This window comes from Rutidosis leptorrhynchoides, chromosome 9 (assembly GCF_046630445.1).
Source record: "Rutidosis leptorrhynchoides isolate AG116_Rl617_1_P2 chromosome 9, CSIRO_AGI_Rlap_v1, whole genome shotgun sequence".
Classification (NCBI taxonomy): domain Eukaryota; kingdom Viridiplantae; phylum Streptophyta; class Magnoliopsida; order Asterales; family Asteraceae; genus Rutidosis; species Rutidosis leptorrhynchoides.
The window spans coordinates 323314508-323330996 of record NC_092341.1 but is presented as its reverse complement, the minus strand read 5'-3'; the positions used below and the strand labels follow the sequence as shown (position 1 = coordinate 323330996).

Below are 16489 nucleotides of genomic sequence, written 5' to 3'. Positions count from 1 at the left end.
ACACAAATTTACTTCCAATATCGACGCCATTACAACATTTATAGAGTTAGAATTGACCTCCAAAAATTCTGGCATTTTTTATATGTTTCCTTCAGTTCATCCAACTGCATTTGATTATGGAGGACAGTTTTGTCGAGGCAAAGGAACGTTTCACTTGAAAACTAAAATAGACAAGAGAAAGGAACACGCCCTTTGAAAGCTAGACAGAAACAAAGATATATAATGTGTTTAAGAGAATCCGATCATAAAGTCCTCAACCTCTTCACAAAAACCATCTTTCACATATGTCTGATGTCTCGTAACCTTTGTTTTTACTTCTATTTACATCAACACCATTTATCTACAAAGCTAAAATTATGAAATCAATAAAATACATCAGTCCTAATGGTAGAGAGACTCGGTGTCATTATTTGAGAATATATGGTGGCGTTGTAATGTTCACAGATTTGGGAATGGTGCAAACGATGGAATGTTTGTGTATGTTTAAATGAATATTGTACATGTATATACGTATATGTAGATGTACATTGTATAATTGTATTGTATATTTTCTTATGTTTGGGAACAAGCTTTTTAGAGCTTTTAGGAGATTTTTAAAGCTTTTAGCTTTTAGTACCTATTTTAATAAATATTGTGTTACGTTATTTTACATACTCCGTCTTATTTTTCTATATTTTTTTTAAGTAAACCCGCAATTTCACGAGTCAAAAAATTCTATATTCCTTTGTATCAACATTTTTGAAATTTAAAATGAAATATAACCCGAATAAGACAATTCATAACAGTTGAAACATACTTGTACCCTAATCCAAACAAATAGTAGTAAAGGAAGTATTAAAGGAAGAACAAGAGAAGATTGCATACGCCATCCTTATCATTTGCCAAAACAAAAACAATATACAGAAACAAGAAAAACGCCATCGGCTATTATAAACTTAAACTTACATATATAAAGAAACCGCTACTAGTAACAAGTCAGCCACTGTCAATAACATCAACTCGACAAAAACCCTCGGAGCAGGGGACTAAAGGTCTCGTCAAAAGCAACGTTACATCGGTCCGGTCAATGATTCAGTTTTGAAGTACTTATTATTCATCTTGTCAAAAGTTAAATTATGATCTCTACCACTACTTTTCCTACTTACCGTTTTTGGTGTAATTTGTCTTACATTGAACCAAAGTTCAAATTCTCCCACTTAAACGGAGCGATACAACCTATATCAGGGGCCCCACGAAGGAACAGACATACGCATACACATACCGCAGCTATAGCAAGCATCGAGTGTATGTACGGGCGATGAAGTAACCCTTGTGAACCAGGTATCCTTCTAGGGTGTTTTGCAACTATGACCGCACATTTCGAACAAGATTTCGGTGTAACGCGGTCTCGTATCCTAAAACTAAGCTCTTGTTGATCCCCGTTTCTTGTTTGTAGCTCGATCTCGTTTGAGATTTGCACCGAAACTTGGCCAGCTAATCTGTCGGCTAGCTTTCGGGCCACTAACGTGTTGTATGAATTGTTATTTCTCATAGACGCGTAAGCGAATGGAGACATCCCGTTAGCATCTAACGAAGAGTTCCAGCTCAGCAGCCCAATTCGAAAAAGAAAATGATTCAATCAGGACATTAGTTCGTGAACTCAGTGAGTACTCGGTCGGGACTTTTTAAGGAGTGCTCGAAAACTCGGGAAGAACTTGGATGTTGACCAAGTTTGACTTTGACCATTTTTGACAAATTTTCCGAATAATGCCGAGTTTTGGCCAACTTTTGACCGTTTTCCAAGTAATCCTGAGTTTTGACCAAGTTTGACCAATTTTTGACCGAGTAATTTTAACCGAAATTGAACGGGTTTGACCGAGTTTGACCCAGAATCTGCAACACTTCTATATACAATATTAAGTAGGTAGTGTAATGGTGGCAAAATGGGCATACCTCTTGTGGGTCATTTGTTAAAGCATCAACCAAATCGTCTGAATCAGATGTGGAAGCAGCCACATGCAAGGGTGTGATACCGCCGGGTCCCGCATGGTTTGGAGGGAAAACAAACTTTCTAGAAGTATTTTGAGCATCGAGTACTGAATAATGAATTAGTAAATCAACCATTTTCTTGCACCGTCTTTTTACGGCCCGGTTTAAAAGGTGAATTCCAGAAAGCATCTCGATTGACGACTCGTCATCCGTAATAGGGGAGTCTTTTTGAAGTAAAATTCCTAATAATGTTCTTGTCAAAGAACAAAAATCTCGTTCCACTGAGAATACAAGCAGAAACTTGAATCGATTAAGGCTATAATTAGAATCCGTTTCTTTTTTTTGGAATAACCAACCGAGCTCGTTCAAGAAGTGTACGGTTTCCTTGGTTGACTTTGACCGACCAATTAGAGCTTCATCAAAGTCAGCCTCGAGAAGCCTCAATTCTTGGCAGAGTGCCACATCAGCAATGATTACGGGAAAGCTGCTACCTCTTAATCCGTTTTCAATCTGTTCACACAAGTCAACATTCAACATTTACTTTTTTGTTTACTTTACATATTTGTTGAAATATAGTTTGAATCAACTCATTCATATATTATAAATGGGTTGAAATTGCCAACTTTAAAAAGGGTGGTCAAGTATTCTTAAAACAGATAAATACCTCAATAAAACATCGACCAAGTGCACGAGGTGCACAAATTTTAAAACTGTGTGTCCTTATTTCGTCATACGAAGTTTCTTGATTGTCAGATTCTGTCACTTCCTCTAGCATACATCTATCGGAATGTGTACAGTGGACCCTGCAATTAAGACACACGCCTCATTAATACTCCATATTTTGGTAAATAAATAAATAAATAATAATGATAAATGGTAGAAGGAAAGAAATACACACTTGGTTCCGGGTGTCCTTAGATTTCGGCCTCGTAAAAGAAAAGATGTCTCCTTTCCAGCCACAACAGCCAAAGGGGAAACCGATATCAATTGCGGAAAACTCCATTCTTTTAAAGATTTAAACAAATATACCTTCCCTATAGAATAATAATAACACATGCATCAAATTTTATACATATTATATCGTAGAAAAAACAAAAGCTATAGTTGGAAAATTTGACCGTTTACCAACCAATGGGTTCACTCAGAATTTTCTTTATCTTTAAAAGTATCGATTGGACAAAAAAAAATTAAAAAAAAAAAAAAAAAAAGATAGGAACTTTAAACAAGAATTACACAAGATACCCATTTGAACGTATACAACAAAACACCCATGACCTAACTGCCCGACCCATACATTTTGCCACCTCAGTAACAGCAATATTTAACTTTTTTAATCTTTTTAGACGAGAATCACCCAAAAAATACTGTAATATGAACTACACAACTCAGTGACTCACCATCCTTATGTGATGCTATTTGCTTCTCGGTATGTGCTAAAAACCTCCCGGTTCCCCAAAAGTCTGTGCCGGAATCTTGCAAAAGAGAATTGATATACTGAATAAAGTTCCCTTCAAGCTGCAAATAAATAACCAGGAACACCTTGTAAGCGGTTAGCTATATGCTACAAAAAAAATAAAATAAATAAATAAATAAACAAATAAATAAAAGCTGCAAACATAATTTACTCACGTGATCCCAAGAAGATGAGGGCATGGATAAATAAATCGAAAGAAGTACACAACCAGGCCTTATATATCCTTCTATCTCTGATGGAGTTTGATCAAGCCAATTTAACACCTAAAAAAAAAAGAATGTTACTTCAGATCAGTGTGAGTCGCAGTTAAAAGTAGCGGCTTCATTTACTTATAAATAGATTGATTAGGGTTGTCTTTTTTCATAGTAAAATAATAATAGGTATACAGAAAAGTAGAAAACATGTTAAATAGGCAAAAAAAGCATAATGTTTATTTCATATACATAAAGTTTCCGACTTTTGGTTGATAAAAAGCTTGGAACATAGCTGAGAAATTTCTACTTTGTAATCGTATAATCGTATAATATAATTATAATACAAAGTTACAATATTATAATTTTATTAACAACATTAAGAAGTTAGAAGTGAAAGTGTTTAGGGCAAACTCAACCATTCCAATTCGTACCATACAAAAAAAGACCCTTACTAACATGTTACTCAACCCGCCCATTTTTCCACCTACAGTCAAATTAATCAAGAAATATCTCACCCGTGTACGCACGTCACCAGGCAAATGACTTGGCGTCTTGTCGAACAATTTGAACGATATTCTCCCAGTACGATCCTACAAAAAATCACCAAACCACATATAACTAAACATCCATATAAAAAAAAAAAGTTACACCCTTTTATATCATATATGATATATCTATATCTACTAATTACCAACCTGCGGGCCCGAATTCAAACTTGCAGGTGACTGATCAGATCCAGACGAAGATGTGTATCCAGCTCGGTAAGGCGAACTTTGAATCGAAACATTATCGGGTCCAGCATTCGGTCCCCCAAAAAGCTCAAAAGGCATAATGTTATCTTTAACATTTTCTCTTGAAGCTTTTTTTGGGAAAAGTCTTTGCATAACGGGTGGAGAAGATGAAGGTGATTGATCTTCTGTACGATTACTACTATCAGACGAAAAATATCTTCTGCTAGATGCTAATTTAGGTGGGCTATCGTTTTCAGGTGAAGAACTAAATAACTGTAATTGTAAGTTAACCTGAGGGTCTAAAACTTGACAATCAGAATCTTCACGAGATTGGAAACTCGTACTACTCCGTTCACCACCCGAATGCACTTCGGTTGCTGGTTGCTTGTGCGAATTGTGAACCATGGTTTGGTTATGATAACCAGAGTTAGTTTTATCAGCTTCAATTACTTGGATCCTTTTTTGCAATAGGGGTTCTGAAAGACCACCAAGCAAGTCCATGGTTGACCCGTTAACTTTATTTTGACTCTCGGAATACAATTTCTCTTTCGTCAAGTTTTCTGAAACTGGTGATTTAACTGACATAGGCAAAGAGTTTATTTTGTTAAGAATTTGTATAAGCTGATCTTTATTAGGTAAAGGTGATGCATTCTTGGTTACGTCTTCAGCGTTTCCTAATATAAACAAAAAAAAAAAGAATGTTTTACTGACAAAGTGAAAAAAAAAAATGAAGACCGAAAAGAGGGTGTTTTTATTAATACCTTGAGCACAAGCTAAAACCGTTAGCATTTTAACGATATCCATCTCCCTGTTATTATTTTTATCGTTATCTCCAGATATTAACAATTGTGAATTAACATCTTCGGGCTGTGTTTTTCTTCTTCTCCTATTGTGACCCGCAAGCCTACGTCTACAGCTACGTTTTCCCTCATCAAATTCGGAAAGAGGGTGAAACCTATATATAATTATAGCAAGATAATATTTCAGAAAAAAAATAATCCTAGAAAAAAAAAAATATATGCGTACAACCACCGAACATGTATAAAAGTCAGACCCTATAAATTCCATGCTTTTTTTAGTGTAAAAAAGATTTGTTAACCAAGTGCATTTTCTGGAGTATTTATATATTAAAAAAAAGGATTATATAAAGGCTAACAAATTTATATATTGATCGCATAAATCCAAATACAAAACAGGGCAATGAAACGGTACAGCCCTAATGCAACTTATAGGGTTTTTATACGTGCGTTATAACAATGATTACTGTATAATACGGAATAATGAAAATTAAATTTACATAATCAGCTATAATAGAACAAGATGCAGAAGATTGTATTTATATGTGTTGATGTCACCGAAATAATAATAATCAGATGCTCGAGTGTTTACTAATTCACATAATTTAAGGAACTAATTGACAGTGTGTCCATGTGAAATAGAATTTAAAACATAATTTATTCCATTTTTATTTACCATTAGATAATCAGCTATCTTGCAACGGATACTAAACTGATTACTTAAGCCCTAACAGCAAGATATTCAAAAGCAAAATACGTTCACCAAGCATTAAAACATATACAAATAAGTCCGCAATTGACACAAACTAGGGTCATTATATATAAAGCAAGTAAATTTCATGACAATAAGTTATCCAACCTGCTACACTGTTGACAAAATCTTTGCATTTGTTTCCCAACAAACACCTTTCCAACTTTACTATGAACCTCACACACTTTATGACGACGATGATAATCTTTAGCACCCGATAAATCTTCTTTACAATTATCAACCTGACACATTGGATAATTCCCACCACCACCAGGTGAACCAGATCGAACCCGTTTACTAGGTCTGTTTACCACTTCCTCAACTGAACCCAACCCACCACCAAGTTGTAACAAGAGCCGTGCATCATCATCATAATCATCCACTTGACCATCTTGACTCTTCTTTGACCCATCAGAATTAACCGGATAATTAATTGACTTTTGTTGACTAGATATTTCCATCATATCTAATGGTTTAGCCACCAGTCTTGAACTATCCCATTCCCAATCTTTAGGGTTCCAACTATTTCTAGATTCATCTAAGCTTGGAATTAACCTCTGAACACACTGTTGTTGTTGTTGTTGTTGTTGCTGCTGTTGCATAAAGTTTGCATTTTGAAAAGGTAAACTCCGTTTTTTCGCCCCATCATGAAACACTCCACCACCAATTTTATTATACATGTATAAAGGTGGAGCAATTTGGGTCCCAACCTCTTCCATTTTTTCCTCTGATTGAAATAACCCTAATTTCTATATATAGATATATCATATCATCACAAAATTACTTCCTTTAACACCAATAAAACCCTAATATGATCCAGCAAAATTAGTCTTATAATACCAACAAAAGTTCATTTTTCCCCCAATTTTTATGAATTCATATGTCCTAACTGGCTATATATAGAGAGAAAGATATAATAAATATATACAAAAACAGCTACACAAATGAAATTAAAGTGAACAAGTTACTAACCTTTTATGAGTTCATAACATAACATAACATAACATAACATCCCCAGATGAAAAATAAAATAAAATAAGTTGGTGTGCAGATTTAACAGAAACTTGAAGAATAAAGTTGAGAAATAAGGGGAATTAAGATCTGGGGTGTAGAGATAGAGAGCTAAAATATAGATACAGATCTGATGATGATAAATCAAGAAGGGGAAAGAGTGGTGGGAGTCACTTGGAAGGTGGAGTCGTACGAGCCGAATGGGGGGTTTGTATTTTAATTTTATTTAATCGTATTTTTTATTTATTTAAGTACTTTTCATAAAATAAAATACAACCAAGAAAAAAAAGAATACATTTTCCACCCCGCACTCTGAGTGTGTTCTCGAGTTTTTTTTAGGGAGAAATGAATGGAGAGGAGAGGGAAATAGAGAAATATGATAGAAAAGAATGTAATATAAAATTAGTTATGTGTATTCTCGAGTTGAACGAAGAGTAAAAGAAAGGAAAAAAATTACTTTTTTTTTTCTTAAATTGAATAAGAAAAATAATGAACAAATTAAAAATCCACGGTTATACTCTTTGTTAATATCATATCAAAACATCATATAATATTCAGCAAAGTATATCATATCATATCATATCATATCATATCATCATATCATACTTCATATCATACTATATATTAAAAGAGAGTTTTTTTTAAGTAATAATTATTTCTAAAACTCCCTTTTAAACCATTAGATCAAAAATTGACAATCTAATACCCTTTAATCCAAGGGCCTATATCAAAAATTGACAATCTAATACCCTTTAATCCAGGGCCTATATTCATCTCCTATCACTATCACTATCACTATTAGCTAATAAATCACTTTTCTGTTTTAATCTTCCTTAATTACCCTTTTAATCTTTTTTCCAATCCCGCAAATGCAAACGCATCTCCAAACGCAAGTTATGCATCAAAATCAAAATTAATCTTCAAAACACAAAATTACGCATCAAAAATTAGGGTTCCAAATTGGAATTGTATTGAAATCAATCCTCTTAGTATCCATCATAAACAAAATTCACCAGATACCATGACGATGGGTGACATTATCAAAGATGCGTGACAATATTCGATTAGGGTTCTTCAATCTATTGTGATGTTGAAGACGTTATGAAGCATCGATTATGATTCCTAGGTGAGAATATCGTTTATTAATCTTTTAATTAGGGTTCTTGAATGTCAACCTTTTTCCGTAAACCATCGTTTCCGTATGAAATTAAATTAGTAAACCTTAAATATTACTTGTATGTTATTATTCATCATCACAATCATCCCACTTCCCAATATCAAGCTTCGTTAGAGAACTCTGCGACTTAGTTAAGTTTTTTTGTTGCAGGTTTTAAAAGACGGCTATAGTGTAACACACTTGGACTTTGCAATTGAGGTAAGATATCTTGAATACATTTTCTACACAATATCGAATTATACAGTCTTTGGTTAAATAATCTGCTTTTGGCTTTGATTTGCATATTTCAGTTGTTGATGGATTTGAGGGTTTTTGTACTGTCATCATGGGTTGATATCTCTTATTCACATGGATTCAAGGTTTTTTTTTTTTTTTTTTACTGTCACAAAGATTATAAATTATCAGGTAAACAATTCGTATGCTATTTAATCGAGTTTTAAATTACTGTTAATAATTTGTGATAATCAGGTTACTGTTAACATTAAGTGTTTCACTATTTTGTATCTGACTTACGTTATCATATATCGGAGTGTGTTGTTGTGAACGCTGATTTAGTAGGGTCGGTAATTGTTGCTGCTATATAGTATACAGCCTACTGCTGTTTCGTTTGCAGCAACGACAGCTGCTGCTGTTACGAGGCCCCATTACAACACTACTACTTTTGTTTGTGGTAATGATACCTTAAATTCCTTGTTTATTTGTTTATTAAGTTGCTCGTGTTTTATTATTTTTTTTGATGTGTTGCATTCGTAATTTGACTTCTTAACTTTGTTTCCAGAACAGCGTTGGCGGCAGCCACACGTTCTGTTGAGAATGTGTTTGCTGTTAGTAGACAGCGCGTCACATATCATTCGGTCATGGTAAACGATGCCCCGTCCAGTGACATTATTGGAGACGACTTTTTGATTGGTATGGGTACTGTATCTTTAAGGCAAACGGCTACTAGAGATATATTAGGGCGTCGTAATCGTAAAACAAGTATGTTCTTCGTTTGTCCACTGCTGGTGGGTAGTTTGTGTAAGTGGATTTTATTCTATTAAAAATCAAAACTGTTGATTAGAATTGATACATTTGATTACATCATTATAAAATGAAATTAATTTTTAGTTGATAATAATAATTGTAATTAATTATTGTTACAGTAGTGGATAGCGAGCATGGTGGTGGGATGCATGGTATGAGGGGTGGAAGAACACCTTTACTTAATAATAGAAAGGTAAGTCTTTGAAACTTGATATATATTTCAGATAATCAAATAAAAAGTTTTCTATTATGTATGATAAATCATGTCTGATTCCTATTTTTTGCGATGCAGAGAATGCATCATTACACTCAGAAACACCAAATGTTAATGTTTCCATGGATGGGAATCTAGAAACGCGACCCCTTGAACTTGATTTTATCAACGATATCGATTCTTGCGCAAACTTAGAAAGTCATGAACATGTAGATCCTCTGACATGGGAGGAAGCTACCATTTATAATGAAAATTTGTCATCAGGATTAAAGGTGAAAATTAATCTAACTATATCCCATCTTACTTAATAACGTTATGTCAATTATGTTCGCTACATGCTAACTACAATTTAACGTATTCAAATTTAGGATCCAGAAAACTTCTCAATGTGGGGATCTCTTAACATTATGTCCGAGTCAAAAACTCGCTCAGGTACATCCACATGCTAAATTTAGATATGACAATTGTGACCCGTTTATGTAGAGTATTAAAACAGAGCAAAAGTTACCCAAATGGTATACTGTAATACATAAAACCTTCTATATAGTATAAATCAAAATTTTTGGCAATTAGCTTATTAATGAAATACGGAGTACTTAATATATTGCAATCATATTTGACACAATAGTTATTGCTAAAATACCATTTTCGTTTTTTGGAAAACAAGAAGGCTGGCTTAACCGGACCTGGACCTGGACCATTTGTCATGATTTCGAAAGATTACTTGCTAGACCTGTTTTCCAACCTGTTCGATCTACCTATTTGTCCATCTCTATATTTTTTTTTATTATGTTCTTAGTTATATAATAGTTGCTTACTTTAGTGAATTCTATATATAGGAACAAAGCTTGGAAAATTCAAGCCAAAACCCAATGCACAAACCCGCAAAGTGCAACAGATTTCTAACGCTCCAGTGGAAAACGAAACTATACCTTCGTTTCAACCAACAGATGAAAGTCTCGGTCCGACAGACACAATATCTGAATTTCACGCGATTGAAGATTCAACAAATCTGAATGAAGCTGCTGGTAGATCCTCAAAGAGTTGAATGCCTCATGTATTTTACCTGTTAATCCTTTAATTGTAATGAACAAGTAAGCCGGCGAATCTTCTTCATCCATTATCATATTCAATTCCATCTCAATTTAGCCGGTATTGCCATCTCGAGACCGTCTAAATCACCGGTAAATATTCATTACTTATTTATTGTTTGTTCAATTTTAATTTTGTTCAATTCAAATTAAAGATTGTTGATTGTAAAAAAATAATTTCATATCTCATGTATTTTAAATGTTACTGTAATTTAATTTAATTTTCATTGAACCACAGATTGTTGATTGTAAAAAAATGGTTCAAGATTAGGCATCATCACATTAACAACCTTTCACAAAACAAAGAAGATTGGTCTACTGAGTTTCATAGACAATACATCAATCCCTGCTATCATCATTTTTTTAGAACATTGGGCGATTAGGACCTGGTGGTTCAACTGCAGTTACAGCAATAGTGATTGACGGTAAAGATCCGTGGGTCACAAATGTAGGAGGTTCCAAAGCCGTTTTATGTGAAAGAGGATAATCCAATCAGCTTACAGTGGACCATGAACAACACGTAGAAAGTAGAAGGATAATCCAATCAGCTTACAGTGGACCATGAACAACACGTAGAAAGTAGAAGGATTGAAAAACATGGTGGATTTGTAACTAATCTTCCAGGTAACTTTGCCCAAAGAATTTCAATTCTGAGCATGCAACATTATGTTTAGTAAAAACTTGGAAGTGCCAAAACGGGCGGGTCAAAGATGTAAGGGGTAAGAAGGTAACGGATGGTAACTTTGTATGGAGTGGGTTAAGTGGCACTGACCACTTCTTGTCCAATTCTTATAAGTTATATTTGGTTTTCGATATAAGTTGTGTGTTAGATATGATTACAAACACTTTATTATCAAACAAGTTTGTTATCACACATGTCATAATAAAGTAATAAGTTTCAATATGTCATCTTTTTGTAGGTGATGTATCTCGTGTCGATGGTCAACTTGCCGTTGCTCGTGCATTTGGAGACCAAAGCCTTAAAGCACATTTCAGAACCTGACATAAGACCGATCAACTCGACCATAGAGCTTGTGATATTGGCAAGTGATGGCTTATGGAAGGTCAGTTGTTAACTCTTTTTAGAATTATATGTCTCATACTATATGTTTGAAAATATATCAACTTTTTATCCCTGTATTAGTCATAAGTGATGTCTGTGAAGTTGTTGAGGTTCGTTTTGCCATGAGAGATGACTGCTTTGCGGGGTATGGGATGATGAATTTGTGATCGCTAATACAGCTCTAAAGGTATATATATCGCTTTCATTTTTATTTTTCTGAATATTTGAATATTATCCAACCCTGGTTTACACAATCATATTGACAGGTTGAACTTAATGGGGAAGATTTAGTTACTCGATTTGGCAAAGGAAAGGGGTGCGTACACTCATGGCAGGTATGAACTGTTGGAGTTTATAGTTGTTCAATCATAATTCTTAGGGGATTCTTGACAATACATAATTTTATTGGATGTTAAATCATGATATCTATATTTGTATGAGGGAATTATGAGAGGATTTAACTATCAACCTACTTTCATTCTTGGGGATACTTGACAATACATAGTTTCATTATTAGTCGATTGTTGTAGGAAGATCAAATGAATATTCACGGTGTATTTCGCTAAATGTATATATGATCTCATAGACAATGACTGATATTGGAGATACTAAAGACTTCATATGTGAAGAAGTTCAAAAGTTTAATATCGAACTTCTTATGCTGTTTATGTGAGTAGCTTATTAGACCTCTAGAAATTCATCGAGCATGCATACCTACTTTTATGGAGGTTAGTTTAGTATAACATCAAAATTCTATTATTGTTGCAAAGGCCTAGAAAAAAAATTAGTCTTTAATAATAGTGCAATATACATGTATGTATATGTGGCTTTTCTTGATATGGTGTTAATTCAGTATCTGGAGGTCAAAATTATTGGGTTTTGGTTTAATATAGTCTTCAAGCCATTGTTGGAAGAGGTTTTGTTGAAGGTGTGAATGAGGAAAACAATGGTGCAACTATTTATGTTAATGATTTGAATGACGAAGGCCATGTTTGACCAAACCAAACTCACCATCTAAAAGACTTTCCATTTCCAATTATCCTACTATAATTTGATTTCATAATCTCGTGCTTATGTTAATTTTAAAACATTGATCTATATCGTTTTTAATTATCATTTATCGGGTTATGCTTATGTTATTCAAAAACTAAATATTATGCATTATGCTATCAATTATCTTTTTTTATTAATTGTTTGATCATTAATTATATTCAGAATTTTAGATTTAGAATACTGTATTTATCTCTACTATTTGGTTCTACTTCATGATTTGCATATATTTATATCTTATATAAATTTTTTCCATTATATTTATGTGCGCATGAATAATTTATTGTATTTTTATTTTTTATTGTCGAAATCCGCAAACTATTGGTAAAGGGTGGTGGTTTAGGGTTAGGGTTTAAGGTTTAGAATTTAGGGTTTAGGGTTTAGTGTGCAGGGTAAAGGATTGGTGGTTTTAGGTTTAGGGTGTAGATATAGGGTTTAAGCTTAATGGATAAAAAGGATTAACGTTGAGAGTTAATGGTTTAAGGTTTCGGAATTGCTATTTAGGGTTTACGGTTTACAGTTTACAGTTTATGATTTAGGTCTAAGATTTTAGAACTTATGCTTTAGGGTTTAAGGTTTAGGGCTTAGTGTATAGGGTTTAATGTTTAAGGTTTAGGGTTTAGGGTTTAGAGTTCAAGCTTTAGAGTTTAGGGTTTAGTTTTTAGATTTTATGGTATAGAGTTTAGGGTTTAGGGTTTTATGATTTATGGTTTAGGGTTTAGTGTTCAGGGTTTAGATATAGGGTTTAGGGTTTAGTGTATAGGGTTTTGGTTTAGAGTTTAGAGTTTAGGGTTGAGATTTTAAAATTTAGGGTTTAGAGTTTAGTGTGTAGGGTTAAGGGTTGGTGGTTTAGGGTTGATTTAAGGTTTAGAGTTTAGTGTATAGAGTTTAAGGTTTAGTGTTTGGACTTTAAGGTTTAACGTTTAGATTTTAGAATTTATGGTTTGGGGTTTAGGGTATAGGGTTTAGGGTTTAGGGTTTAGTTTTTACAATTTATGGTTTATAGTATACATATAGGGTTTAGGGTTCAGTGTATAGGATTTAGGGTTTAGGGTATATGGATTAGGGTTTAAAGTTTAAGGTTTATGGTTTAGATTTTAGAATTTTAAAGTTTAGGGTATAGGGTATAGGGTATAGGGTTTAGAGTTCAGAGTTTAGGGTTTATGGTTTAGTGTATAGGGTAAAAAGTTGGTGGTTTAGGAATTAGGGTTGGTTTAGGGTTTAGTGTTTGAATATAGGGTTTGGGGTTTAGTGTATAAGGTTAGGGTTTAGAGTTTAGGGTTAACATCAAGAAACAAGAAGACTTATTTATTTTAAATCACAGCTTTGTTTTTTTATATTCTCATTGGTATATTTTAAAACTATTAAAATGTGTAGTCAATAAAAAAAACTTTACTTTAATGTTCGTCATAGACTTATTAATAATGAACGGTGGAAATGGGATATAAGAATAATGTTAAACAGATACAAGACTATGAATTGGTAAAAAAATGCATATTTAATTGCTTAAACAAAGTTTAAACTTTTGTTTTACATAAGCATTCACTTCTATTGATTTATTTCAATTGCTTGATATGTTAGAATGCAAATGGAAACCATACTCAAAACACTGCTTAGTTGTGACTACATTTAATATTTATGATCTTATAGCTGTTTTGTCCAAGCCCAATTCGTAGCCCCAATAAATATAGAGTTTTCAAAACATTGTTTAGTTGGTCACATTCAATATTTATGATCTTATAGTTGTTTTGTCCAAGCCCAATTCGTAGCCCAATGAATATAGAATATTTCGTGGATAGTTTTGATCCGACCCAAATTAAACTGGTGGTAAATGAAAAAGGCAGTATATATTTTATATTCACAAGCAAAAGATCTCTTCACCCACTACCATTAATTTATTTACAAAAATCTCTCAACTACCTTTCATTCCACCATGACGAATTTGGGTTAGGTTTATCATCACAAGTTTTTATTTAAACAACTTTAAAATCAACCAATTGATCTGCACTTTATATGAATTTATGTTCTTTATGTGCACATAAATCTATTTAATCTCACTTTTTAATGACTGATTAATATCGGTTTTTTTAGTCACAACTTCACACATGGAGGTGTGATACTCTGAATTGTGTTGTAGATTAAAGTTCATATCACGTGTTCAGTTTCCATATTGCATGTCTATATATTATCTAATTATGTGCAAAATTCTACCAGTAAAGATGATTAGGCTTTATATGCCAACAATCTGTATTTTGCACTTTAAAGCTAAAAATTAAACTAATTTTACTTAGGGTTTATAATAACAACATATATATATTTTATTTAACACTTTTAAATGAACCAATTGATATGCACTCTTAGATCAATTCGTGTTCTTTGCTTGGACATAAATGGATTGAATCTCACAAATGCACACATGGATGTGTAATGCCAACACCAATGATATTGCTTAGGCTTAATATGCAAATAAATTGTATAGTGCCCTCTAGAGCCGGATTACTAACTGATTTTGCATAAGATTTATAATAACAACATATTTTAGTCATGTCTTTTAAATGAACCAATCGATCTGTACCCTAAATACAACTTATGTTCTTTTTTTGCACATATTGATTGAATCTCAACACATGTAATGGCTTGAAGATCCACACGAACGTAATTATTGATTAAAATAGTAACGTTTTTGGATTAGTATTTGATTATATAATAACTTATACCTGAAGTCATTGGCATTTTCATTTGTATTAAATGTGTGGTCTTTTAAGAAGTGATTGTTTAAATTTTGAAGAAGTGATTAGTTAACTTTGTTTAAATTTTGAAGAAGTGATTGTTTTTTTTACCTTTAAAATTGACCAATACATGTCCACTTTAGTATCATACAATATTGTTTGTATCGATCTGAACAACAAAACTCATATATGGGGTTTGAAGCAAGAAAAAAGATCAAAGAAAAAGTATGTTTCTAAAGGGTAGTTAAATTCTGGACGACAAGTGTTTGATTGTGTTCCTGCGTGACGAACGCACGTTCATCATGGTCTTAGATGGAACTCACCCGGTGTAACATTTTGTTTCGATATCAAAGTCTTTTGATTTTGCAGGTTTACCGTTAATTTGTGCATAAGTGTTAATGAATATGTTGAATGATGTAACTATGGATTTAGTTTCTTTCTATTTTGATGTTTAGTCATGTAATTATTAAACACTTTAAGATGTAACTTATGGTAGCTTAATTGAATAGATTGACATGTAATTGAACTTTATGATATGCCAATCGACGAATGATGGTAATTTTGATATGCTACAGATCTTATCATTAAACACAAGATGCAATTAAACAACTAAAATGTATGATCTTATGTTTGTATAATCTTATTCTTCTGTATATTAAAAAAATTGCCAATATAAAGATGTTACAAATAGTATTCTTATGGAAACATCAACTTCATATTGATCATCTTCTATTGTTAGATTGTTTGGATAACCAAATTCAAAGCAAAATAACAAATACAATATAATATGGTTTAATAAATGATGTCACCCTTCAAAAATCCCGCGAAATCGCGGGTCTTTAACTAGTAAGTATAAATATAAAGTATAACAAGTAAAATAATCTTACAAAAATCGATATTGCTGGGAGAGTCGAACAGTATTCCCAATATAACTAATAGACAAAATTTGTCTTATTTGTTATGAATAGTACTATTCAATTTTTCACTTTTCACAAACCTAACCCCTTAACTTCCATTAAAATACAAATCGAACCCCCACTTTATACCTATATTCTAACTTATTATTTATCCCATCACTAATACCAAAAATACTGAATAATAACTCCCACCACGCTTTACCGACTTGTACACTGCGCTCAAACAGTAGGACCCATATAGGCCACTACTGCGCTACATTTTTTTTTTGTCTCCAACGATAAAAGAAACAACTTTCTTA

The 16489-nt window shown here is 33.0% G+C and overlaps 2 protein-coding genes across 8 annotated transcripts; one reads left to right on the top strand and one right to left on the bottom strand.

Annotated features, from left to right (window-relative positions):
* Nucleotides 1-789: 789 nt before the first annotated feature.
* On the bottom strand, nucleotides 790-6807 carry LOC139867563 (squamosa promoter-binding-like protein 16). Its single transcript, XM_071855931.1, has 10 exons — nucleotides 6024-6807; nucleotides 5129-5322; nucleotides 4332-5041; nucleotides 4152-4226; nucleotides 3598-3705; nucleotides 3366-3483; nucleotides 2867-3002; nucleotides 2633-2771; nucleotides 1932-2478; nucleotides 790-1596 (listed from the first exon to the last, which is right to left on the bottom strand). Exons 1-10 carry the CDS (start codon nucleotides 6632-6634, stop codon nucleotides 1166-1168), a joined length of 3069 nt encoding a protein of 1022 aa, XP_071712032.1. The 5' UTR covers nucleotides 6635-6807; the 3' UTR covers nucleotides 790-1165.
* A 993-nt stretch (nucleotides 6808-7800) lies between these two features.
* On the top strand, nucleotides 7801-12127 carry LOC139866150 (uncharacterized). 7 transcript variants are annotated; one of them, XM_071854289.1, is made up of 13 exons: nucleotides 7809-8052; nucleotides 8254-8301; nucleotides 8394-8462; nucleotides 8572-8773; nucleotides 8882-9120; nucleotides 9246-9319; nucleotides 9419-9612; nucleotides 9709-9772; nucleotides 10180-10524; nucleotides 10670-11055; nucleotides 11352-11495; nucleotides 11597-11681; nucleotides 11761-12125. In XM_071854289.1, exons 7-9 carry the CDS (start codon nucleotides 9463-9465, stop codon nucleotides 10386-10388), a joined length of 423 nt encoding a protein of 140 aa, XP_071710390.1. In that variant the 5' UTR covers nucleotides 7809-8052; nucleotides 8254-8301; nucleotides 8394-8462; nucleotides 8572-8773; nucleotides 8882-9120; nucleotides 9246-9319; nucleotides 9419-9462; the 3' UTR covers nucleotides 10389-10524; nucleotides 10670-11055; nucleotides 11352-11495; nucleotides 11597-11681; nucleotides 11761-12125. The 7 variants fall into 7 exon arrangements, 6 of the variants coding, with proteins under 6 accessions (XP_071710392.1, XP_071710390.1, XP_071710388.1 ...); XM_071854287.1 differs by having other exon boundaries at nucleotides 8394-8773; nucleotides 8887-9120; XM_071854290.1 differs by having other exon boundaries at nucleotides 8394-8773; nucleotides 9249-9319.
* The last annotated feature ends 4362 nt before the right edge of the window (nucleotides 12128-16489 follow it).

Coding starts and splice junctions, on each gene's coding strand:
- LOC139867563 (XM_071855931.1), bottom strand. CDS start 6,634: ATGGAAGAGGTTGGGACCCAAATTGCTCCACCTTTATACATGTATAAT. Junction 3,706..4,151: donor CTGGTGACGTGCGTACACGG/GTGAGATATTTC, acceptor TTTTTTTTTTAG/GTGTTAAATTGGCTTGATCA. Junction 3,484..3,597: donor CCTCATCTTCTTGGGATCAC/GTGAGTAAATTA, acceptor ATTTATTTGCAG/CTTGAAGGGAACTTTATTCA.
- LOC139866150 (XM_071854289.1), top strand. CDS start 9,463: ATGGATGGGAATCTAGAAACGCGACCCCTTGAACTTGATTTTATCAAC. Junction 9,613..9,708: donor ATTTGTCATCAGGATTAAAG/GTGAAAATTAAT, acceptor ATTCAAATTTAG/GATCCAGAAAACTTCTCAAT. Junction 9,773..10,179: donor CGAGTCAAAAACTCGCTCAG/GTACATCCACAT, acceptor TTCTATATATAG/GAACAAAGCTTGGAAAATTC.